The sequence below is a fragment of the Sturnira hondurensis genome, unplaced genomic scaffold (assembly GCF_014824575.4).
Source record: "Sturnira hondurensis isolate 20B ecotype Veracruz unplaced genomic scaffold, ASM1482457v3 Scaffold0004998, whole genome shotgun sequence".
NCBI lineage: Eukaryota > Metazoa > Chordata > Mammalia > Chiroptera > Phyllostomidae > Sturnira > Sturnira hondurensis.
Genome location: NW_028077629.1, coordinates 7,370,674 through 7,397,578, shown reverse-complemented (window position 1 = coordinate 7,397,578; position 26,905 = coordinate 7,370,674). Strand labels below are relative to the sequence as shown.

The 26,905-nt window shown below is 38.9% G+C and overlaps 1 protein-coding gene and 1 pseudogene across 1 annotated transcript in view; both read right to left on the bottom strand.

Annotated features, from left to right (window-relative positions):
• FAM13A (family with sequence similarity 13 member A) overlaps positions 1-26,905 on the bottom strand; it is a 281,967-nt gene that overhangs the window by 77,006 nt on the left and 178,056 nt on the right. The window contains 2 exon segments of the mRNA XM_037046120.1: positions 6,138-6,162; positions 6,165-6,178. Of these exon segments, the coding sequence (XP_036902015.1) occupies positions 6,138-6,162; positions 6,165-6,178 (39 nt within the window).
• LOC118987105 (uncharacterized) lies at positions 6,986-7,084 on the bottom strand (annotated as a pseudogene).

Genomic DNA, 26,905 nt, shown 5'->3' with positions numbered 1-26,905 from the left:
TGGCAAATAATATAAGAGGAAACTCTGTTTCATGTGCTCACAATTGTAAACTGACTTTTGCCCCACCCTATACAGTTTAAGTAGTCACTTTAAAAAAGGAATTTTAGCTTTTATTAAAGAATTTAATCCACTTACATGTTTTCTCATAACTGACATGCTTATTCTAGTTTTGTGTTTTTGCTTTATGCTGTCTAATTTGGGAACTTCCTTTTCCTTTGACTTCTGTCTTTGCTCTTAGTCTCTGAGATTTAAAACATAGGAGTCCTACGCACAATTCTACCAGTGGTTGCCTCTCACACCCGTACATCCATAATTATTCCATCTAACTCTCCAAAACAAACAAAACTCCCAAACTCTCGACTCTTGCTTCTATTCTCTTATCTTCCACATGCAAGACAAGAACTTTAGAATTTTGTTACTTTCTTTGCCCCTCTACCAATGATTATAATCAGGTCTCTACTTCTTTATTTAAAAAAATTAAATTCACCTCTCAGTTAGCTGGACATACATTAGCTTTGATATCTACTTCTACTTCTCTTAGTATCTTTTCTTCCTTATGATAATTTCCTGGTTGACCTTCCAACCTTTGACCATCTCTAGCATTCTTTCTCTCATAGCCTTTTCTTTATCTGTTTCCTTCATTTTGAGAGAGCTCCTCAAGTGTCTCTCTCATCATGTATTTAATTAAATTTTTAATAATTTCTTATCTTTACTCCTTTCAACATAGCTTTATAAATCCCTGGTAATACATTTGTAGGCTCCCTTTTCTCTCCTTATTTCAGCTATTCTTCTGTGTTTCTAGCCTTTTAATTCTAAATTTACTCTCCTCTTACAGGTTCTACTCATGTTTCAGAGAGGTTGGTTACATCCTTGAGCATTTTTGGAGAGTAGTAGTAATGTTACTTTTCAATGAAAACTGGAATTTCAGATTTCTCTGAAATCTGTTTTTACATGGAGTCTTCAAAGCATCCTTTTCTTTAGTTCCTTATTTCATGGGTTCCAAATAGATCTTCGTGTTTAGTGGTTCTTAAGGGGGGACAATCAATCTAGGAGAGTAACTGCCAACAACCTGGATAGGTAGACAATTCTTAGTTTATGTCATTATCGTGTGCCTGTGGGCAGACGTCCCCTCTTGGATCCAGACTTTAAGAGCCAGTATCTGAGTCTGTCCCAGAACAATCTGAAATGCATACTTCTTGCTACTGGTCCAATTTTATGTCTAAGCTGAAGAATCAGAGACAAATTTGTAGTCTGTCTTTATACACAGTACAATTGAAAACATAATTAAATCCGATAATCTTCCTGCCTTTACCCCTCTCTCAAATGCTTTAGTTAGGTGGCTGACCATGCCAGTGGGGTACCCTTTCCTCTCTGCTACTTTGTATATGGAATATTCTATGTATATTCTGCATAAAACGTGAAGTAAAGAAAGTGATGGGGGCAGAGAGGTGAAAAGAATACCCAACTCAGCTCTGCATGGTTCAGAAGTAAGTCTGGGCTCAGTTGGAGGAATACCCCTTGCTTTTCTGGTTTGTGCAGTAGACATTGGAAAGAATCCAAGTCAGTTATTTTTTCCCCCTTCCCTCTTTGTGGTCACTGTATTGTTCAGATAATGGAACATGAGGTCTGTAAGGCAAAATTATGTTTCTCAATTCACCCCACTGATGATGTGACATGCTCATTTTTTCTTATTGTTGTTATAAAGCTGCCTCTAGATTCTGTCTTTTATATCATCATTAGAATTCAAATGGGAAGCTGGGAGTAGTTATATGAGGCAAAGCTAGTCTGCTATTTCTTTAATATAGAGGTTTACATTTTACTGAAACCTGAAGTTCCTATAGTCAGAAGTCTGTGGGGAGGCAAGGAAATTGAAGAATAAGCAGATAGAGATCTAGACAGGATGTCTCCAAAGATGGCGTTTTCTACAAGCAAGTTTTTCCTTTACTTTTCTATCCTGAGGAAAAACATGAGGACAAGCAGAAAAATATAAACATGTATATAATTTACCTTTGTTTCTCAATATAGCCTAAACATATGCTTAATATTTTAATTAGCATTGATAGAAGTAAACCCAGAATCTATACTTTTCTCATACTATTCAAAAATATAACTAGTGATTCTTAGATGTCAAAAACTCAATACTGAATCCCTAAAGAATTACATGATAAAAATTAAAGTTTATAACCATTCTTCAGTATAAAACAATTATATTGCTGGTCTGGTTCAGCGGTTTTCAGCTAGGGGTATGCATAAAAATACTGCATAGTATTTTTCTCCACAATTTTTTTTACTCTGGTAAAATACATGTATAAAACTTCACCATCTTAAACAGTTTTAAGTGTATAGTTCAGTGGCATTAAGTGCATTCACACTGCTGTTTGACCATCACCGGCATCCATCTCCAGAACTCTTTTCACCTTGTAAAACTGAAACTCTGTCCCCATTAAACAACATCTACCAATTCTCCCTTCCCTCCAGTTTCTGGCAACCACCATTCTATTTTATATCTCTAGGCATTTGACTGTACCCTATGAGTGGAATCATACATTATTTGTCATTCTGTGATTGCCTGATTTCACTTAGCATATATGTCCTCAAGGTTCATCCACGTTGTTTTTGTGTCACAAGTGCCTTTCTCTTTAAAGGCTGAATAATGTTCCATTATGCACATATACTGTATTTTGTTTATCCATTCACCTGTTAGTAGACTCCTGATTTGCTTTCATCTTTTGGCCATCGTGACTAATGCCGCTATGATATCTCTTTGGAATCTTGCTTTCAATTCTTTTGAGTACATACCCAGAAGTGGGATTGCTAGATCATATGGTAATTCTGTGTTTAATTTTTTTAGAAACCTTCATACTATGTTCCCTAGTAGCTGCACCATTGTACATTTCAACCAGCAACACAAATGTTTCAACTTCTCTTCATTTTTGCCAATGCTTTTTATCTTTTTGATAGCAGCCACCCTAAAGGGTGTGAATCTCATTGTAGATTTGATTCGTATTTCAATGATGATTAGTGACAGTGAGTATCTCCTCAGGCTGAAATAACCACAAAAATCAAAACCCAGGCTTATAGACACTGAAGACTCGACAAACAAAAGCAGAACTAGCAACAGATCCCAGCTAGATCTGACTGCCTGCAGGCAAAGGAAATCCGATAATACCAGGCTGAACAGGGCACAGGGGAACACCTATACCAAAAGCTGCTTTGACGTCCATGTGAGCAAGTGAGTCAAGTCCTCCTTTTCTGAGATTCCAGCCTAGACTATGAAAGAGGCCAAGGTATGGACATTGTCCTAGCCAGGAATGTTCTTCAGGTTAAGTTTGCCTGTTTGTGTTTATTTTGTGGCAATCTCACGAAGGGTTTGGTATAACCCGTCCTTCCCTTTGATTTCTTTAATAACCTCAACAGGGCAGGTAATCTCTAACGAGCATCTGGGGAACAATGACACCTACTGTATGAGCTACTGGAGCTGCTGTAAACTTGCCACATGGGACCGTGGCAGGTGTAGATTTGTAGCTACTATTTCTTTCCTTTATAAAAAAAGGACAAATGGTTCTGTGGTGAGTTAAGTTAGGTTGAAGAAGAACTGAAATTAAAGAACACAAAGTTCTTATCACATAAGATATTTAATCTAGAAAAAGAATATATGAATGCATGTCTATTTATAACAGCCCTACTGTCCTACAGAAAAGACAAAGGCAATTTAAACGTACAGTAGACAAGCACATGGTTCAGCCATGCCTGTTAAAAGAGAACTGAAATCACAGACACTGAAATTCTACAAGGTGGAAAGCGGAGCAAGGCAACGACTGAAATGGCCTCTCTGGTTCCCTGGTCTGCATTCCACCCCCTTCCCCTGGCCACAGGAAGGTCTGGAATCTCCCATAGTACACCAAGTGCTCTCCATCTCACTCCTCTGCTGCAAACACAGACTCTGTCTTGTTGTTATAAATAATGCACCTTGTCTCCACTCCAATAGCTGGATGCCTGTCTGCCCTCTATATATGAGGTCCTTTGTGTGTGTGTGTGTGTGCGTGTGCGAGAGAGAGAGAGAGAGAGAGAGAGAGAGAGAGAGAGATTTGTTGTTCCACTTAATTGTGCATTCATTGGTTGATTCTTGTCTGTTCCACAGAGATCAAACCCACAACCTCAATGTATGGGGATGATGCTCCAACCAACTGAGATACCCAGCCAGGGCGGTACTAACCTAATTCTAACATAATTTCTATGACTATCATATAATGTTATTCAGAAAAAGAAGCTACGTGTGAAAATTTAATTTTAGGCCTAGTAATTACGATTTTTGCATTTTTAAAATAGCTCCACTAAGTTTAAATTTCCCTCATGTAAAAAGAATTCCTGCTGGTAACTTCCTTTTTTTAACATTACCTCTTCTGTAAATGGGGATTAGTATACATATTCATTCTTTTTTCTAACTTTTACCATATTTTAATTTTTATGACTCTTAACATTAAAAGGTGAAATAGCTTTTATCAAGAGTTCGGTAATATAATAATTTTCTTTATATTCTTTTACTCTCATTTTGGAAGTATAGAATTTCTGTTTGAAGGCTGAATTATTAGCCTAGGTAATCACAGAAATTATCACACTATATATGTCCTTGAAAATTTATGATTGATAAACCCATTTTTCCGTACCAGCTTTTTATAATAATGGTTAAAAAATAAAATTTTAGTACCAAAGAAAACATAGATTGATGTTATTCAGAGTAATAAAAATAAGAATTCAGAGAACCAATAGTTCTCATTACTTGCCAAGATCCTGTGTTTTCATCTTCTGTACCATATAAAATTTCATTCCCATTAATATGTGATAATCTCCTGTTTGATACTGCTGTGTGTATTTACATAACAAATGCCAGAGACGAAACAGGCCCAGCAACATCTCATGTGTTTACACTCACTGCACAGTTGAGACACCCTACGAACCAGAAGATGCTGGTTGGCAGGAAACCAGGATGAATCAAATGGATCACCATGCTGTCCCACTGAAACCTCAAATGTTCCCTCTTGCCACAAGGGGATCATGTAATATGTTTCAAGTCACTAAGGCCCAGAAAACTACTGAAAGCATTTACCCGGCTGAGCCTGAAGTCCAATGACACGTTTTTGAACTATTGGTGGTTGAATTAACATCTAAATACAATGATTCAACACACTGGATTCAAAAATAAATACACAAACTGTGTATCACACATCCTGGCACTTATTTTTTAAAACGCTGATTTCAAGATGGATAAAAGGTATTTTAAAAATGTGAGCAATTTTAACTTTAATGTACATGATCGTTATATTTTCTAAGCCTCTCAGGTAGGTAGGTAGTGAGGAAAGAAGTGGTGAGAAAAACTTGGTTCTGGGCTATTCCTAAGTTGAATGTTTCACTAAAAATCACATCAATATAGCAAACAGTTTAGTCCAGAGAGAAGTGATCCACTTTAACACTCTGTAAACTTATCTGCTTTAATAGTTACTATTTTAGCATTATAAGCTTTAGAAAATAATCCTGAACTCCACAGACTTACTGAATATTTAGTTTCTCATGCTACTACTATATAAGAAATGTTTTAACATTAGCTAAGGCTTCTTCAGTGAGTAAGCCTTGTGCTCACACCCCGCCATGACCGGTACATATACACAGAAGTGAGATTTTTAGAATTCACGTCACAGACTAATTATCAGGCAATCTTTGAAATTAAAATGGCTAGCTTAACATTTCTGAATTTAAAACAAAGTGCCTTATTTTATTTATTTTTTATTGTTGACACTATTACAAATGTTCCCCATTTCCCCCCTCTAGCCCCCTCTACCCAGCCCCATCCTCCCCTGGCCTTCACCACATTGTTTTCTGTGTCCATGGGCTATGCATATATACACACATGTTCTTTCAATTATAGTGTTTTCAATGATACTAAAATTTGTTTAAAGATTTGTTAAACCAAACAGAGGAAAACTAGAGCATGAACAACATGGTGAGGGGTTCCAATAGGCTCAGTCTGGCCATGGTGTAGAATATTCTATTGAAAAAAAATTAAAATGGGCAAATCAACCCAAAGAAGACTTCACCCTCCTCCACTCCGTGTAATGGACCAACAAAAGTCAAATAAATACCTCAAATAGAAAGGTGACAGTGGTTTTCATCTTCTTGTGAACTAAAAAAAATAAATTTTGAATATAATTTGTTATTATTATAACAGGTAGATTTCACTAAAACTCTGTCCTACCTGTTGCAAATTTTGTTTTGACACATTAGCGCTAAACTCACAATGCAGAAAGATTAGTAACACACACTCTACCGCGGACCTACCCAGAGTCAATGACTTCTTCACAAGAGACCATCAAGGGCGGCTTCTTTCTAAATGAGCTTAAGGCAAAAATAATCCACATGGTGACTTTCAGGATGCAGCGGTTGACCACCTTGCTCTACAACTCCAGTTCAAGTATTCCTAGATCACACATACATTTTTTAATGATCACATACTCAGTTATTTTAATAAAGCCTAGTATAGCTTATTAACATGATGATGAAAATAAGAAACAGCCCTCGAAATTAAAATTCCGTTAAGGTGTGAGCCCCTTCAAAAATGACTCCCTAACAACAGGAAGCGCAGCCGTACATAGCACTCAGGAGGACTGACGAGAGTAGGTGACATGAAAGAACAGAAATGAAATCATAAAAATAGTTTACATTCTTGAGGCAATATAGAAGCCATATGAAGCATAATATAAAAGTGTTTTATTGTCAAATATATTTTATTTGACAATATATTTTATTGACAATGAAATCTATAATATTTGACAATAAAATAGATTTTCCTTTCTTTAACATGTTTTTCTCCTTCTAATAAGTGACCTCAAAACAAAGAACGAATGATTGTCTCTGCCCTTCAGTAGACTACTCCTACTGGAGTAGTCTTTGAACGTTTTTGACTGTGCACTCACATAAAATCAGGGTTTTTAAAAAAAGCCTCGTGAATTAGCGTGTCGCCTGCGCAGGGACCACGCTGATCCTCTCTGTGTCGTTCCGATTTCAGTGCATGTGCTGCTGAGGTGAGCACAAAAGTTGGGCTTTAAGCAGCCACACCCGTCAATATATGAAATATCAGAATTAAGTTTGTTTCCTAACCAAAATTCGGTGTCAAAAAGTACTGATTATGACCAACATTCTGTGAAAAGGCTGTAACTAAAAACCTGTTATGGTTTTATTTGAGAAAAACTGCCTCTGTGTGTTATATGATGGGTACCGTACTAAAGACTGCTTTGTTCAAAACAGATCCTTAACTCTAACATGCAACAAATTATAATGAAAATTAACAAGGGTACTTTAGTGAACACTAAAGTGTACATATGGCTTTCTTAGATTTTAGAAGTGCTTCTGGGCAGTCATTTTCACGATGCAGCGTTCTGAACGCAGCTGTGCATGTGTGCGGCTAATGCTTTCTCAAAACGTGTGCACGCAACGGCCCCGGCAAACGGAGCCAATCAAAGTCGATCCCTCCTCCCTTCCCACCTTCTCCCTCCATCAGCAGCACTCAACGGGACTGCACTCGCTGCCCCGTAACTGAGAACAGTTTAATTTGAAAAGGAAATGAGGACGACATAATTCTGGGGAAAAAAAGGATAAATAATCAACTTTGATAGTTAATTAGCATAGTTTTCTTTCCCCTTTCATAAAAGTACCCATGCATGGAGTTTAGTAATGTAATCTTCATAAAGCTATACACCCTGAAACTAAAGCATTGATTTCAAATGGATTAAATCAATTAATTCTAAAAACCAATTTAAAACACTGATTTTCAAAATAATTTTAAGGAAAAATGGCCAAGGGCAATTCTACCAGATAGAACCGAGAAAACAAACTTATCCACAAAATGTACACATCAGAATGCAAAACATTTGAAAAGATGACCATTTTTATGGCCCCAGACACCTATTTACAGAGGTTATTTAGGCCGATTTTGGGTTTCGTGTCACTCTCTCAGGCATGCCCGATGATATGAAATGTCATTTTTTGCTTAAGTTTTAAATTGAGAATTCTGATTCACTTTTTTTAAAATTTTTGTTTATTTATTTATCTTTAGAGGGGAAGGAGAGAGGGAGAGAAACATCAATGTATGGTTGCCTTTTGTGTGTCCCCTGCTGGTAGTTAGCCTGCAAGGAACTGGCCTGCAACCCAGGCATGTGCCCTGACTGGGAATCGAACCGCGGTCATCTGGTTCACAGGCCCGCGCTCAATCCACTGAGCTACGCCAGCCAGGGCTCTGATTCACTTTTAATTTTAAAAAATAAGCACATGTATACCCTGGCTGGTGTAGCTCAGTGGATTGAGCTCGGGCCTGCGAACCACACAATCGCGGTTCGATTCCCAGTCAGGGCACATGCCTGGGTTGAAGGCCAGTTCCCAGCAGGGGACTCACAAGAGGCAACCATACATTGATATTTCTCTCCTTCTCTCTTTCCCTTCCCCTCTAAAGGTAAATAAATAAAATCTTAAAAAAAATAAGCACATGTAATATGAATGAAAGAGGGTGTGTGCTACGACATTGAGCCAATAACAAACTGTAACGACTTGGAGTTCATTCAGTTTCCTCTATGAATACCAGTGAAAACCTCATGTTTTAATCATTTATGTTTGCTGACTCTGAATAATGGCCAAGCTTAAGCAGCTAATTAATTTGCTTCTTAAAAAAAACCCCACTTAAACATACACTGAGAGATTTGGGCAATCAACTCACGTGGGTCAGGCTCTCAGGTGCCCAATGTCCTCAGACATGTGGCACTATATTCTCCCAGCACCGCCCGTGGGGAAAACATTGATCACATAAACCCAAGCAACAATCCAAACCTAAGAGGCTACAAATGAGAATGACAATAACACAGACATCAGGGATTTAGCGGGGTCCTGTCTAAGTATTTTTCAACACGGTGCAACACTGGTAAATGCAGACTTAGAATCTTCACGAGCTGCAGTAATTTCTAAACTGAACCCACAGAATGCAATGCTGATCAATTTAATTAGAGCAGCTAACTGAAATCATGAAAATCATGGTGTTTTCTATATCTAAGAAAAACCAAATACATTGTGAGACTTCCCAGAGTGAGGTATTCAGACTGGACTTTCAATTACCGGATCAAACCATAAGACCATTTGATTCTTTTCGAAGCATTCCAATTAGTCCACCTTCTAATTGCCTAGTGTGGCTTTCTACCTAAATAATTAACATAATCTGTATATTTAGTAACACACTTTAAATATATTTTCAAGTGATTTGGGTTAGAAGAAATATTTGTGTTCCCTGAGGACAGAAAAATAAGTAAATGCCAAGGATCAGGTTCCACTTATTGAAGAAACTAGGGAAACCACCTACGGGGGCTTAAAAAGAAAACAAAGCAAAAGGGAAAGAAGTGAAGAACAAGTGAAAGGGTAAAATTAAAAGCCTTAAATAAACATTTTCACAGGATTCAGGTTTTTTCCTCATGTTGCAACAGAATGTGCTACGAAGAATTTTCTTAGAGCGTGATCAGGTGAGTGAAGTTACACATTTTCTTTCCTTCCTTTCTCTCCACAACACAAAGCGCCACACTTTCTGCGGCACTTTTTATTTATCCAGGGTCTCGGGCAAGGTCCGTCGGGCAGTGGCGTAGCAGCCAGTGTTCCGCTGCTCAGGGGTTTTGGTTTGGCCCCTTTAGGCAACATGGAAAACAACACAATCTACCTGTTTGGTTTTTTTTTTTTGTGGAAAACAAACGTGAAAGTTTTCTGACTGGATCACAGCTAAGCATTTGCTGCTTTAATTTGGGGGCATAATTTTGTAGATGTATATATACTTCTTTATTGTAAACCCAAGCAGTTTCATTTACCATTTCATTATTCGTATGTTGTGATTAAAAATGCAACAAGTAGCCAGTAGAAATAAAATCAAACCATTGAAGTTCAAAAGCAAATGGATTTTCCTGACTAAAATGTAAATGCAAAGAGCTAAAGCTGTTAATATTCACTGAACATACATTTTTAGCCGACACTAAGCAATATTATTTTGGAGACCAAATAAGATTTCTGAAAATTTAGAACTTTTCCCCTCGATAAGACAGAAAAACATTTTTACCACTTTCTATTTCTCCCCCCACCAATTTCTTGAATGCCGAGCAGAAATTTGAAATACATCATATGGGTTTACTCATGTCCCTTCAAAAAGACATATATGCTGACGCCTTACCTGCTGGCACATCAGAAAGTGACCTTATTTGGAAACAGGGATTTTATGGAAGTGAACTAGTCAAAATGAAGTTACTAGGGTGGTGTTCTTATGAAAAGGGAAAACCTGGACACAGGGACGGACAGGTGCTCAGGGAGAACGCCACGTGGACACTGGAGTTCGGCTGCTGCCACACGCCAAGGAACCCGCAGACGCTGCCGAGGGGCCTGGAACAGGCTGCACAGCGCCTTCCGAGGGAGCACGGCCCTGACATCGCGGTGGTTTGGGACTGCCGACCTCGAGGACAGTGGGACGACACCTTCCCAGTGTTCTAAGTCCTCCCTTTTGTGGTGTTTGTTAGAGTAGCCCAAGGAAATGAATATACCTGCTAATTTTTTTCTAAACTTAGAAATAAGAACCTGCCTAGTGCAGGTGTCTCCATCTTACAAAAAGGTTGTGCTCTAAAAATTCATTTGTAGGAATGTTACAAGTAGAATCAAGTTCCCATACTGCATGGGGCTTGATTTCCTAGCCTGTGCTAACCTCTCATTCAAATGAACTAAAACCTCAATAAGTAATCCAGATACAATACCTCAAAAAAAAATGTTGGCCCTAATCCAGTCAGAAATATACTTTACATCATGAGATTACAAATACATGTAAAATGGACACAAATTTCGTAAGTTATTCTTACTTTGGATACCTTCTCTTTTGCTATATTTTTATATAAAATTATATAACATACATGTCACAACCTGCTTAGTTTTATGGCCCACACTGAAAAACACTGTTCTGAAACACTATGCCAAGCACACTTGTCCCCTGCTTGATGTATATAACACACACTCAGTGCATATTTTTGAACTAAGATCCCACAGGAAAGAGAGAAACACCATTTCCATCCCTGCCCCACTCCCAGATCAGCTCTGGGCCCAAGAACAGATTGTGCTGAGTGTGGTTGGCAAAGCACAGAGAAGAAGTGGGTCCAGATATGCCCAGCAGTGGGCAGAGGATGTAGTTCTGGAAGGCCATGGGGAGCTAACAGAGTCTCTTTTCAATATTTTCTCCAGGTTGTAAAACAGGATGGCATCAAGAAAAAGATGCGGGACATGTGCTGTCTCTGGATTCCTCCTTACTTTATGACTGTGGCATTATTACCTGTGTTCTGTCTTTTAGATTGAAAGGAATATCTCATTCGATTTCACTCCCATGCACCCAGCTAAATTCTATCTCCTGTGACCTTTCAATTGACAGCTTTAGATCTTTTAGATACAGCAGGGGGGTGAGGCTGTATGCAGGTGGGGAGGAGTTGTTTTTAGCGGGGAGGGGCTGGGGTACTTTATCTTCTACTTCTTTTGTGTCTCTCCACACAGCAGGTCAAAAGCAAACCATTAATACCTCCTGGTAGAACGACTCGGCCAAGAAACTCACAGTGGGGTCCCTGGGGATCACAGTCCACAGGGGAATCCTGGCTGGAGACCTGCTTAGAGTTACAGAACAGACTCATCATTCCTGTTATATTTAAGTCGTGTTCATAAACCAACTGCTCCCCTTAAAGAGGCTTATTTCTTACTTCCACATCTGGTAAACCACTAAATTATATCGATTCTCCTCAAAAAAAAAAGGCAGGTCACTTCAATCAGCTCTTCCCTCCCTATTTCCACTGCCTTTGTCTTCCACAGGGGAAACACTCTCTCCTTCCCTGCTACCCACACCAGTTTATCTTTCATACTCTCACCAGACTCATCCTCCAAACTTAAAAGCCTGCCCTGCTTCCACACTACTTCTGGGGTAAAGTCTATACGTCTAAACCTGGCATAGAAGGTGCCTCCCAATCTAAGTCCAACATTCCTCTCTAGACCTTTTGGTACACTTTCGTAATTCTCCCCATTGGTACACGCTGTTCCCTGTCTTAAATGCCTCCTCCACGTCTCTCTGCCTCGTAAATGCTTCTCTCTCAGCCCTTACTTCCTGGATTTGCCTTTACCTTTGTACCACTAGCACCTAGCAAGGTACCTAGAATGTGCCAGGTGCTCAGTAAATGGCTGTTGAATAAAATCAGCATCATCAAGACTTTGCTGAGTGCTAGCACTACTGTTTGATTAAATATTTTGAAAATATATACTTTATAAATTGTAAAATTATTTTTCCATTGGAAGCATTCTCAGATATCTGTATGTTGATTATTTTATCTTGCTCCCTTCTATTCAAAATAATGAAATTCCAACTGTGCCATAGGTTTTCTCCCATCTTTACTTAAATTTTTTTTCTTATCTTCAACTGCACAATTAGAGGTGTGAGTTCTGCCACTGCACCAGCAACATGGACACCGCACTTGCTGTGGTGGGCAGGGAAGGGTGTGTTCGTGTGAGGTCATATCTGAATGTGTCTGTGACACAAACTGTATGTTTGTTCTGGCTTCAGATCAGGAGAAGAAAATCATTTTACCTCACTGCAAACCCAAAGGTTGTTTGGGGCTCAAAAATTTTTTGGTCCAGTCACAAAACTATTACCGAGGCAGCAGAAATCTTTCGTTTGTCTTTGAGATGCTTGCTCAGAAAAGTGACACTTATCATCATTATTGACATATGAGGATTGCCATAGGGAGGTGGTAATCTGGAATGTACAATACAACTTACTTTTAGAGGGGTTCATACTGGTTGACGAGAAAATATTTTTAGAATATTAGTAAGCAAGTCAAAATAGTTGCTAATCTTTAGTTGCTGAAACAAAAATAAAAAGAAATGGGGATGCATGCAGAGGGAAGAAGGCAATAGCAAATTACTTTTACTAACTCCTTTTATTTTATTTTTTAAAAGATTTTATTTATTTATCTTTAGAGGGAAAGAGAAGGAGAGAAGGAGAGAAATATCAATGTATGGTTGACCTCTTGTGAGTCCCCTGCCGGGAACTGGCCTGCAACCCAGGCATGTGCCCTGATTGGGAATCGAACCGTGATTGTGTGGGTCGCAGGCCCGAGCTCAATCCACTGAGCTACACCAGCCAGGGCTTACTAACTCCTTTTAATGATTACCTTAAATACAGTATTTTTAATGATTTGCTAACATAGCAACCCATTATTAACTGATATAATTTCTCAAACTGTTAACTCTGAACGTGCATTTCTTGAGGGAGACAAACCACACAGAAAACAATGTAAATTATCTTGGCATCTTCCAGCTAACGTCCCACTGCCAGCGAGGCCTCCGCACAGGAAATGAGTCAAGGGGTTGTTTCTACATCATCACGATTTTACACTGGTTTTTATGATGATGAGCCACCAGCGACTATGTAAAGGCTTGATGTGTACCCACACTCCAGCTTTGAGAGCAGTCCCAACCATACTGAAGTGCTCAGTCGGCGTTTTCTGAGTGTCTGCTCCTTATCAGGGCCTACCATAGGTGCTGGAGAGATACACAGGCTGATACAATATGGTCCCAACACTCACAGAATTTATAGGCCAGGAAGAAACAGCAATTTGAAATTTGGCAATAATCAGTAACTTAAAAAAGGGCAATATTAAGAAAAAGGGACACCATGTACTGAGGAGTCACCATAACAAGACAGGCTTTGGGCCAAGAGCATCATACACATTTTCTCATGCAATCCTCCAAGACGGTCCTGGAAGGAAGTATTGCTAACCAGATTTTCCAGATAAGAAAAACAAGTCTTAGAAAGTTTAATGAACTGGCTGAAGGCCACAGAGGCAGGCAGAGGACAGAGCTCTAGACCTTCGACATGCAGTCTGGCAGCTTAGGTGATCTGAGTGATACTGGCAATCAATTTTGAAAGCCACACGGGCATTTTTGGGAGACAGGCAATGGACAGGAGAAGAACTCTTCAACGAAGAGAATGTGTGAAGGCTTGAGACAGTGCATTACCAGCTATAAGCCAGGAAGTGGCACTCGCTGAGGAGAAGGGGAGGGAGGGCAGGGAGAGGAGGGAGGGGATGGAAGGAGCAGGCAGGTGCTGGGGCTTTCGCAAACGGAAGGGTTTGGAAATGAAGGAGGGTCACAGCACAGCATATCAATGGTCTACTCTGGCTGGCTTTCAAATCTTAATTTAAGTTTTGGGGATTACTTTAAACCNTGCATTACCAGCTATAAGCCAGGAAGTGGCACTCGCTGAGGAGAAGGGGAGGGAGGGCAGGGAGAGGAGGGAGGGGATGGAAGGAGCAGGCAGGTGCTGGGGCTTTCGCAAACGGAAGGGTTTGGAAATGAAGGAAGGTCACAGCACAGCATATCAATGGTCTACTCTGGCTGGCTTTCAAATCTTAATTTAAGTTTTGGGGATTACTTTAAACCGGACAATGAAGTAACACTTCTTTCCATAATAACTTTGCTGACAGCAAAATACTGATGTATCTATAATCTTATACTTTTCTTCTTTTTTTTAATGTTATTTTTATTGTTGTTCAAGTATGGTTGTCATTTTCTAGCATTTTAATACAATTCAATATGATCTGAGTGAAGTTCAGTTTGTTTTAATTTCTACTAAATTTAATTTTTTTAACCTTTATTCTTGTGTTTGATGAGAAGATACCGTGTTTTCCTGATCCCAAACTTTAAGGTTTTTATAAAATGAACCCTGTGTCTCTCCCCTCTGCCTGCCCAGTATTTTTATTTCCTCACTTAGATACCTTAATTTTAAAAAACCAACTTCTAGGGCTTCCTACAATCTTGCTTTTATCACCTCTGTCCTCAGTGTTTCCCATTAACATGTCTTATTCAAGAACTAAATTCAGTTTCTATATCGGGCTTCATGTTGATCTGTGTAAGGGTTGTAATGTAGAGTCCAGATGGGCGAGTGAATAGGGACAGAAAGTAGTTGCCTAGAGCTGGGACAGGGGGACTGTGGGTTGTTTGGTGAGTTTGGGCTGGTATAACGAGATAGCACAGACTGGGTGGTTTTACAGTTCTGGAGACTGTAAGCCTGAGATCAGGGTTCCAGCACTGTCAGGTCTGGTGCGAGCTTCTCAGGCTCGCAGATGACTGTCTTAGCGCTGCATCCCCAAGCTGTTGGGGGGTGGGGGGCGGAGAGTGCACTCTGGTCCCTCCATCTTCATGTTAGGACACCAGTCCCATCATGGGAGCTACACCTCCATGAACTCATCCAAACCTAATCACCTCCCAAAGGTGATTAGCATAATGAAACAGAGATTGCATATTGTCTCTCCTCCAAACACCATCACACTGGGGATTGGAGCTTCAACACATGCACTCCAGGGGCACACAGACATTCAGTGCATGGCAGAGGTTTCTCTTTGGGTGACAAAAATATTCCAAAACTGATTGGAGTGACAGGTGTACAACCTTGTGAATATACTAAAAATCATTGACTTGTACACTTCAGGTCAATTGCATAGTATATGAATTATATCTCAATAAAGCTATTACCAAAATGTTCTTTCCGGTTCTTCTTAAGGAAAGAATAAACAGTGCTTTAAAAAAATTTTAAACAGTACAAATGATAGTCTGGCAATTCATTCTGATCATCACATTAACATATAAGTATTATAGAAAAAAATAAGGTCAAAAATTTTGAGAGTTTCAGGAAATTTGATTCCGAGGTGCTGCCTGTGGTGCTTCCCACAAACCATTCTTTAGGTCACTTTCCCACATTCATCCGATAAAATGGAATGCAATGTCAGAGCTCCTCTTTAACTGGGTTAAGTACGACTGCATTCAAGGAATTGAAAGGTACTGCACATGTATGAATAACAAAGCCAAAAGAAAAGCAACCGTCTACTCTTTAAGTCTGAGCAGTCTTATCCTTTACAAAGAACGATCTTACTCTTTAATTACAAAGTTTTCCCGTTAACTAACTGCTTTGAGTTTTATCGCCCCCTTTCACTGATAAGGAAGACGACCTGCCCAGATTCGTATGGGCAGTGTCCGGCTACGGGTTTTCATGGCAACTTTCCTACCTTTCCACTGCTTTCCCCAGTGTTCTGTGCTGAGTACCTAACACCTCTGCGTTTCCAATGGTTTAGACGGGGCGAGCTCTACAAAACTGAAAAATATCCTCACCTCAGTCCACGCTATCTTTTAATCTAGAGTAATAAGCAAATACATAGACTCCAGAGGCACTGAAACTATCCTATGAGAGTAGAGTTCACAGAGATCTTACTTGTTCTCAGTGATTTCGTGTAACTGTCACACGTTGACCTTATAAGTGACAAAGTCTAAGTTGCACAGCCTCATGAGGGTTAACCGACATTTGAAGGGAGGCTGCTTTTAACTCCCTTTTAGAGTGTGTTTGTGGAAGGGAGTGGGGAGCACAAGGAGTGTTATCAAAATGGCAACAAGTCAGGCACAGTATGAGTTTACAGGTAAATTAGCTGAAGGCTTCACCACTGCAGGCGGCAGAGGGCTCTCTAACATCACACAGGACACACACAAGCAGGAGCTTTATTACTGGGTTCTTCCCTAGTTAACTCCCAGGTCGTCCCATGTTATCAATGCTTACCTTGTTTGCAAAATGATGTTCTAAAAACCAATACATGGAAAGACCAGAGGAATTCTGCTGTAAGAACCTTTAGTGGAATTTCCCCATGCTAATAAGTACTAATAAGGATCAATAATAAGTACTGTTGCTATGAGCTCAGCTCCTCACTTTGGTAAATAAACCAAAGAAAGAACAAGATGCTAACACCTGAAAGCAGATGATAATGCAATAAAACCAAAGGGATCTAAATTAATCACCAGTGATATTAACTTCATCCTCCATCATTTTTCTTTGTGGATATAAACTGAGTTATGGGTATTGGAAAGTTAATCGAGCAAATCAAAATACTGCTGTGAAAGTTGAGTGGTTTGTCATAGACATAGAGTAAGAGGCTGTGTATCAAGATCTTTACCTACAGATCCACAATATACAAGTAAAAAGCCCAATGGAATACGGATCATGCAAGGAGACTGAGGTACAAGTAAAGCATGGAATCTGATAAAACATACCACCTCATTTGTGACAGAAGGTGTGTTTAGTCCCCTGAAAAAACTTTTATTTCAATTCTCAATATAACTTCCCCATTTATTTCTGTATTATTTTATTTCTTCTGGGGAGCATTTTCAGATGGTAAGAATATCCATACAATGTTACACAATGTATTGTGTTTTAAAATTAAGTATAAGAAATACATGTAAATACTACAGTATTTAAAAATAACTGGGATCATTTAACCATTTCCCTAGATATATGATAAGACCCCATCTTTAACTTAAGTCATTTGAAGTGAAGTGTAGGAACTGAGTTCTTCATTCCACAGAGCGTCACATTTTAAACATTCAGCCTCTGCAGTTTTTTCCAAAGATCATGAGTTTCTTAAATAGTCAACTCCATGCTGGAAAGCCTTAAAATTGCATCAAGTAACAAACAGAGAGCAAAATACATGAAAGGGAACCAAAATATTTTATTTCATGCTTAGCTTTCGACCTCATCTGTTATTCTCATCTTAGTTATAGACGAGCAATAACAAACTTGTCTTCTACATACTTTCACAGCATACTAAGAGGGGCTAAAAAGTCACTCATGAAAATGATAACTAGACATTGGGGCATAAACATGCCCTCTGAAAGATCATAAGCTGATACGAGGTTAAATAAAACACAGGGCAATGCTATTCACATTGGCACATCTCTGTTTCATTATGCTAATCACACTGCCCCCCCCCCTCCCCCCCCCCTCCACAGGTACTGTGATTGTCTGGGAGTTTGTCTGCATCCTGACCAGCAGGGGGCCTCTTTGAAACAGGGCCTGTGTGTTAACTACCTTATAGTTATCACCTGCAGTGCAGAATAGTCCTAGAGAAAAAAGTTAAGCAACATTCTCGGTATGGTTTGTTTTTATAGGTAACACTCACCAGCTGGTAAATAAAAGCATCAATTATGAAAAGAGAAACAACTGACACCGTAGAAGCTCACTACACTCAGTAGGCTATTTGGGGATGTTGAGTAGTGTAGTGTTAGATTCTTACCTATACCTGCTATCGGTGGCTTTATACCAGCTGTGATCACTAAGTAGAGGTTAGATCAGGGTTTCTCTGAATGTGTAGACCATTTTTATCAGATTTGCTTTTAAGAAGCTTTTTAAAATGTAGATAATTTCCCTGTCACATCCAGATTCAGATTCAGTAAATCTGGGGAAGGAGGGCAGCAAGGTGAAGTTAATTTTAAAAAAGACGTTCCCCAGGTAATTCTCGTGCCTAAAGTATGAGAAGCACTGGCCTGTCCGCTCAGTACAAGCAGTGAGTATAAACTTCTTTCACTGGGATCTAAAGCTGTTGTTTCACTCATCCACTTTTAACTCTGTCCTAGTCCCTCTAGGCTCTCCTCCCATCAGATAGCAGGTGCACCACGAGGCTGTGCAACTTTCCTGCTTTAGGCAGCATAACAGTGGGGGTGGCTGGCAACAACCCTCATTGCCAGAGACAGCGATCCTCAGCCAAAGATACTCAACCAGGAACAGCAGAGTTTTCTGCATATGCGCCTAAATTCACAAGAGATCCTTAAGGAAGAAAACCATACAAACCTGATCCTTGCCTTCAGGAGGTTTATAATCAAAGGCTGCCAGAGACCAGAAATGAAGATTGCAGGGTAATCAATCAAATTAAACTCAGAGGCAGGCAAACAGTGAATTTGCTGATCAGCATTTTTGAATGCAACTTCAAATTATCCCTCTTACACAGGTTTATTGATAAGGTCTAATAATGCAAAAATAATTTTGAAAGAAACTATGCTGATTCTACTTTAGTTTTTATCAACTTAACTCCCTGAATGTTTTAGCAGTATAAAGGTCTATTTGCTTCTTAACAGTTTTCATATCACCAGGTAGCTTATTACAGAGTTCAGTAATAGCCAACATTCTTATACAGGATGTGTTTAAGACCCTTAAGAACTGATGTCATTATAAGAAAAACAAGTCCCCAACTTTAAAGTTGGGAACCAAATGAACTTCAAAACGTGTACATTAGTTTTAGTCTCTTGAATGTATCAAGCATGGGGGCCTTTCACTAAGTTAATATGGAAAATTTCAGATCTATCCACTGTATAAAACCACTTTCTGCCCCCTTGGGTCAACTGTTTAAAGAAGGATTTCTTGGGATACCCCATCAGGCTCCCACTGCAGGGCATTTGTCATCACAGTCATAGAAAAACAGCTACATTGGCTTCTCTCTCAATATACATCTGCAGAAACCATTTTGCAAATAAACACAATTTCTGTTTACCTTATTTTAATCATTAAAACATGAATATTCAGTAAAATACTGATGACATGATTTTCAAAATGAAATTCATTTTTGCCCTGATTTTTAACATACCATATAAACTGTATTTATTATTTCATTTAAAAATAATTTTCACTAATAAAACCCTCTATTGTGTTCTTGAAGGAAGCATTTATGTGGGATTAAATACCACTGCATGTAAGGCAAAGTTGAAATACAGTGGGCAAAAGTCATTTTAAAAAATATAAAAACTCTGAGCCTTCCCCCATGCCTCAGTTTTCCTGTTGTGAGACTGAAGGATTAGACCCTGTCCTCACACAGGTGACTTCCAGCTCTAACCTTCCCGGACACCTTATTCACTTAGTAGTTCATCGGCTAAGTTCTTTCTAACAAACTCCTTTGTTTCAATTTACCTTTCTCTGCTCCCCTCTGCCCTCCATAACTCATTACAACCGTGAAGGAACAAAACACAGCCCTGTGCTCGTGTTCTTACACAGCTATTTTGTAAGGGGTGCCATTTGATTAATAAATCTATCTGTGACTATTCCTGGAGAAATATTATCCTTAACATTTAGTTTCAGGTATTACAGTGTTCTTACTGATAGCAAATCTTTGCTTAGACCTCAACTCTAGAAGGGAGGGATCTTCACATGCATTTTTAAAAGGTCTTTAGCCTATTAACACCCTGTAAAATGAGTTTGGAGCTTACTATTACAGCATCACAACATTGCTAAGAAGCTTTAATAAAAATCTGCTCAATATATCTTTAGCTTCTGGTTTTCTTTAAATTTCAAAGATATTTTCTTACATTTATTTTTGTTTAAGGAAAAAATTGAACATAATGATCAAGTGAATAAGAAAAGAAATTGGGCATAAGGGTCAGTAAAAGAAGCCGTACAATATCAACATTCGTCTGTTTCTAATGAAGAGCACTGTGTACTGTGGACTCTCCAGAGTTTGCAGCACGTTACTAAGAGATGCCAGGTACTGGCTAAGTTACACGGTTGTATACTACTCAGAAAACACAGAACAGAATAAAATAAAACAAAACAGGAAAGAATACTACCTTTGCAGAGGCATGATTTCACAAGCCATTCTTGAACATAAATTTTCAAGAGACCCTCACAACTTTCTCTTCCACGCCAAGTGCCAAGTTTGGTCGTCTGTAGAGTGAACGCCTTCTTACAGTGGCCAAGCTGGGCTTGGGGAGGGAGGCTGCACCTCACAGCTGAAGCTACTTGCTATGCAGGTAGCCAGTGTACTGCTGTTCTCAGCCTCCAAACTTCTTCAAGCAATGCAATTTTATTGACTGCCTCTCTACATTTACACTGCAGTCCACTTTGACCTTTCGTTCCAAGGAAGCAGCTGAACCACCCAGCCAATCAGAGGAGCAGCGGCTGCAAGGCTTAAAGGCTCTGCTTCTTTTGCAGCTCCTGCTGCTCCTCCTCCCCTTCCTCCTCCTCCTCCCCCTCCTCCTCCTCCTTTTGCGGCTGCTCCTGCTCCTCAGTGGGTTTGCTTAATTTTGGTAACTCGAAACTTTCTTCTTAGCAGTTCCACAGACAAGCTTGTCAGTTGGGGGAAAGCAACCAATAACCACAGCAGGAGTCAAGAGTCCTTTACTTCTCAATGTTACAGAGGTTGCCAACAAGGAAATCCCATTTGTCAAGGACAGACACTGCCTCTGTAATGAAAGGTTTCTGTGACAGAAGGCAGCAGCTCTGCTCCATCCCCTTTCTTCCCTTAGGGAAAAAAAACCAAACAAACAAACCACTGATGTTGAAAGGTCTGATACTTTTCTAGAAGGAAGGCATGCTTGCCCTACCCACGTTTATTTCCTGCTGATGTTTGTTTATCCTTTGGGGATTAGCAGTCACTGGTCACATCACCCAAGTCACGTAGCTCCCACTTCTGGGGAGAACACATGTCCTAAGGCTGCCCACATTCTCAAAGGATCAAAGCATCTACTCCATGGAAGTTATTTCAACTGACTATTTCTGCACTTTATCGTTTTAAAATTGAATGTGAGTCATTTTCCTCCAAGAACATTAACAGTCCTTCCTTCCTTCCTTCCTTCCTTCCTTCCTTCCTTCCTTCCTTCCTTCCTTCCATCATCTACCTACCTACCTACCATTACAGATAACACCAAATCAATTTTTCCATAAGGTCTGCTACATAGCTGTTAATTATCCAGCTTTCCCTTATCGTTTCTACTTCATTATGGAATATTAAAGTGGTATTTTTTAGAAGCACAATTTCTAATTCAGATTTCATATGCTACAAAAACAATAATAGGAAAACAGTAATAGAACACATTTTGATAAGATTTCTTTCACATCATGAGAACTGCAAAGAGTTACAACAAAGCCCAGAGCATCGCTTTTAGTAGAATGAACAGAGAGCCAGAGTCCATGATGTTGAGAGAGAGCGGGGGATCATGGTCCAAACAGATATCCTCCTTCCCTGTAGTTTGTCCCAGACTCTTCTAGGCCACTCATAATTCTGAATTTAGAACACAGAGTCTTATTGTAAGTGTCTACTTTCCTTTGCTATACTTGCTAATAAAAACACCTCATCATCAGACTAAATCTTCTGTCATAGTTATGAAAGAGGATTTTATGTTCATATTATGATAGAATACCAATAACTAAAACCAACCTTTGAAAACAATGGGAGTTGAACTAAGTCTAGGACTTATTTTAATTGAAATTGTCAATATAGTCCTTTTTTGATTCTCGATTTTTTTCAAAATGCCTTAACTGCTAGAGTTAGAAGTTCACTAATGCATCTTCCAAAAGAGAGTGAAGAAGAAACAGAAAATCTGAACAGATTGATAACTACTGACGAGATAGAATCAGTAATCCCAACAAATGAAAAATTCCCAACAAACAAAAGTCCTAAACCAGATAGTTTCCCAGGTGAAGTTTACCAAAAATCCAAAAGAATTAACATCTATCCTTCTAAAATTGTTATAAAATTATTACAAAAAGTTGAGGAGGGAATGCTCCCAAGCTTATCTCATGAGGCCAGCACACCCTCATTCAAAAACCAGATAAAGACATTACAAAAAAATTATAGGCCAATATCCCTGATGAACATAGATGCAAAAATAGCCAACAAAATATTAGCAAATGAATTCAGCAACACATTAAAAAGACCATACACCATGATGGAGTGGGATTTATTCTGGGATGCAAGGTTGATTCAATATCTACAAATCAAATAATGTGATACACTACATAAACAAAATGGAAGAGAAAAATCTTACCATATTGATAGATGCAGAAAAAAACATTTGACAAAATCCAGCATCCACTTATGATAAAAACTCTCAGCAAAGCGGTATTAGAGGGAAAATATCTCAAAATAATAGAGGCTATTTATGACAAACCCACTGTTAACATCATACCCAGTGGTGACAAGCTAAGTGTATTCCTTAAGATCAGGAACAAGACAAGGGTGCCCATTTTAACCACTTTTATTCAACAGAGCACTTGAAGTCCTTGCCATAGCATTCAAAACAATAGAATAAAATAAAAGAGATCCAAGGTGAAAAGAAAGAAGTAGAACTGTCAGTTGCAGATCACATAATTACGATTCATAGAAAACTCTAATTATTCCACACCAAAATATTCATAGAAAACCCTAATTATTCCACACAATATTAGAATTGATAAAATCAGTAAAGTAATTGAATACAAAATTAATATTAAAAAATCAGTTACATCTTTCTATACCAATAATAAACTATCTTAAAGTGGAATTAAGAAAACAAGCCCTGGTTGGTGTAGCTCAGTGGATTGAGCGTGGGCCTGCGAACCAGAGGATCGCGGTTCGATTCCCAGTCAGGGCACATGCCTGGGTTGCAGGCTGGTTCCCTGCAGGCCAACTCCCAGCAGGGGATGCACAAAAAGGCAACCATACATTGATGTTTCTCTCCCTCTCTCCTTCCCCTCTAAAGATAAATAAATAAATAAATAAAATCTGAAAAAAAAAAGAAAACAATGCCATTTACGATTGCACAAAAAATATCTAGGAATAAATTTAGCTGTAAAAGACCTATACTCAGAAAGTTATAAGACACGAAAGAAATTAAGGAAGATACAAATAAGAATGAATTTTGTTAAAATGTCCATACTACCCAAAGAAATCCATATGTTCAATGCAAGCCCTATCAAAATATCAATGGTATTTTTCATACAACTAGAAGAAATAATCCTAAAATTTATATGAAACCACAAAAGACCCCAAAAGCCACAGCAATCTTGAGAAAGAAGAACAAAGTTGGAGGTATCACAGTACCTGATATCAAACTATACTATAATATTATAGTAATCAAAACAGCATGGTACTGGCATAAAGCCAGACATATAGATGAACAGGACAGAATAGAGAGCCCATAAATAAATGACGCCTATATGTTGAATCAATCTATAACACAGGAGGCAAACATATAGAATGGGGTAAAGACAGTCTCTTCAAGAAACAATGCTTGGAAAGCTGAACAGATACATGTAAAAAAGTAAAACCAGACCACCTTCTTACTATACCGAAGAATAAACTCACAATAGATTAAAGCCTTATATGTAACACCAGAAACCATAAAACTCCTAGAAACAAACATAGGCAGTAAACTCTTTGATATTGCTTTTAGTAATATTTTTTGGATATAGGTCTGTCTAGAAAAAGTACAGCTATTGTTAATATACCAAGAATGGTTTGTGTAACACTGATGTAACCTGGCAGCCAAGGAGAGTGGGCTGGAATGCACATGTGTACTCTGTGGCTGTCCCATTCAAAATGAGTGAGTGAGCAGAGCAATGAATCTGCATCAAATTTTGCAGTAAGCTTCAACGTTCCTTTGCAGAAACTATTTTTTTAAATATATATTTTACTGATTATGCCATTACAGTTGTTCTATTCCCCTCCTTCATTCCCCTCCACCCTGCACACCTCCTCCCCCAATATTCCCCCCCTATAGTTCATGTCCATGTATCATAAGTTCTTTAGCTTCTACATTTTCCACACTATTCTTGCCCTTCCCCTATTTTCTACCTACCATCTATGCTACTTGTTCTCTGTACCTTCTCCTCCTTTCTCCACCTCTCATTCCCCTGTTGCTAACCTTCCATGTGATCTCCATTTCTATGGTTCCACTCCTGATCTAGCTGTTCCCTTAGTTTGCTTTTGTTTTAGGTGTGGTTGTTAATAACTGTGAGTTTGCTGGCCTTTCACTGTTCGTATTTTTATCTTATTTTTCTTAGACAAGTCCCTTTAACATTTCAAACAATAAGGGCTTGGTGATGATGAACTCCTTATATTTGACCTTATCTGAGAAGCACTTTATCTGCCCTTCCATTCTAAAGGAAAGCTTTGCTGGATAGAGCAATCTTGGCTGTAGGTCTTTGGATTTCATGACTTGGAATACTTCTTTCCAGCCCCTTCTTGCCTGTAAGGTCTCTTTTGAGAAACCCGCTGACAGTCTGATGGGAACCCCTTTGTAGGTGACTGTCCCCTTGTCTCTTGCTGCTTGTAGAATTCTCTCCTTTATCTTAATCTTGGCTAATGTAATTATGATGTGCCTTGGTGTGTTCCTTCTTGGGTCCAACTTCTTTGGGACTCTCTGAGCTTCCTGGATTTCCTGGGAGTCTATTTCCTTTGCTAGACTGAGGAAGTTCTCCTTTATTGTTTGTTCAAATAAGTTATCCACTTGTGGCTGTTTCCTTTCCCCTTCTGGTACCCCTATGATTCAGATGTTGGAACATTTAAAGATGTCCTGGAGGTTCCTAAGCCTCTCCTCATTTTTTGAATTCTTGTTTCTTCATTGTTTTCTGTTTGGTTGTTTCTTTCTTCCTTCTGGTCCACTCCCTTGATTTGAGTCCCAGTTTCTTTTCTATCACTATGGGTTTCCTGTGTATTTCCCTTCATTTCAATTAGTTTAGCCTTCATATGTTCCTCTAATTTGTGGCTAAAATCAACCAATTCTGTGAGCATCCTGATCACCAGTATTTTGAACTGTGCATCTGAAAGGTTGGCTATTTGCAGAAACTATTTGGATGACTCAGAAAGTGCAGCTATAGGCAACAGTGATTGGCAGCTTCATCATAACAGTGTGCTCACTCAGGTATCATGTCTCATGCAGATTTTTTTTGTGAAATGTCAAATCACCCATGAGACAGCCACTGTACAGCTCATATTTGGAACACTGTGACTTCTGGTTTTTCCCAAGACAAAAGTCATCTTTGAAAGGAAAAAGATTTCAGACCATTGATGAGATTCAGGAAAATATGACGGGGCAGCCAATGGCAACTGTGAGAACTAGCTAAGGTCCCAAGATGCCTATTTTAAAGGGGACTGAGGTATAATTGTCGCATGCACAATGTTTCTTGTGTCTTCTATCTTCTTCAATAAATGTCTCTATTTTTCATATTACATGGCCGGATACCTTCTGGACAGAACCTGTATCTCCTTGGGAAAGGAAATCAACAGAATAAAGAAATGGGACTACATCAAACTAAAGTTTCATACTGTGCAAACAAACAAACAAACAAAAAACCCAACAACAACCCCCAAAGAACAACAACAAAAACAACTCAGTGACAAAACAAAATGAAAACCTACGGAATGGGAGAAGATATTAAGATATTCATCAAATACATCTGATGAAGAGTTACTATCCAAAATACATAAAAAACTCATATAACTTAACACACACACACAAAAAGCCAAACAACCTGGTTTAAAAACGCACAGAGAACCAGAACAGATCTTTTCCCAAAGGGGACACACAGATGGCCAAAAACATATGAATAGCTGCTGCTTAATGTCACTAATTATCAGGAAAGTGCAAATTAAAACCACAATGAGATATCATGTCAAACCTGTCACAATGGTTATCATCAACAAATTAACAAACAAGTGTTAGTGAAGATGTACAGAAAAGGGAACCCTTGTGCAATGCTGGTGGGGTTGCAAATGGGTACAGTCAAAATAGGAGGTTACTCAAAAAAATTAAAAATACAACTATCTTATGACCCAGCAATTCTTTTTTTTCCCCTCCAATTTTTTTATTTAATTATTTTTCAAGTACAGTTTTCTGTCTATTACTCCCATCTCATCCCACCCCCCATGCTCCCCCCTCCCTCTGATTTCCACCCTTCTCAGTTGTTGTCCATGTATCCTTTATATAGGTCCCTCTAAATCCTTCCCTTATTTCCCCTGAAATTCCCTCCCCTCTCCCCTCTGGTCACTGTCAGCCTGTTCTCTGTTTCAGTGTCTTTGGTTATATTTTGCTTGCTTGTTTGTTTTGTTGTTTAGCTTCCTGTTAAAGGTGAGATCATATGGTATTTGTCCTTCAACACCTGGCTTATTTCACTCAGCATAATGCTTTCCAGTTTCATCCATGTTGTTGCAAAAGGTAGGAGCTCCTTCTTTCTTTCTGCTGCATAGAATTCCATTGT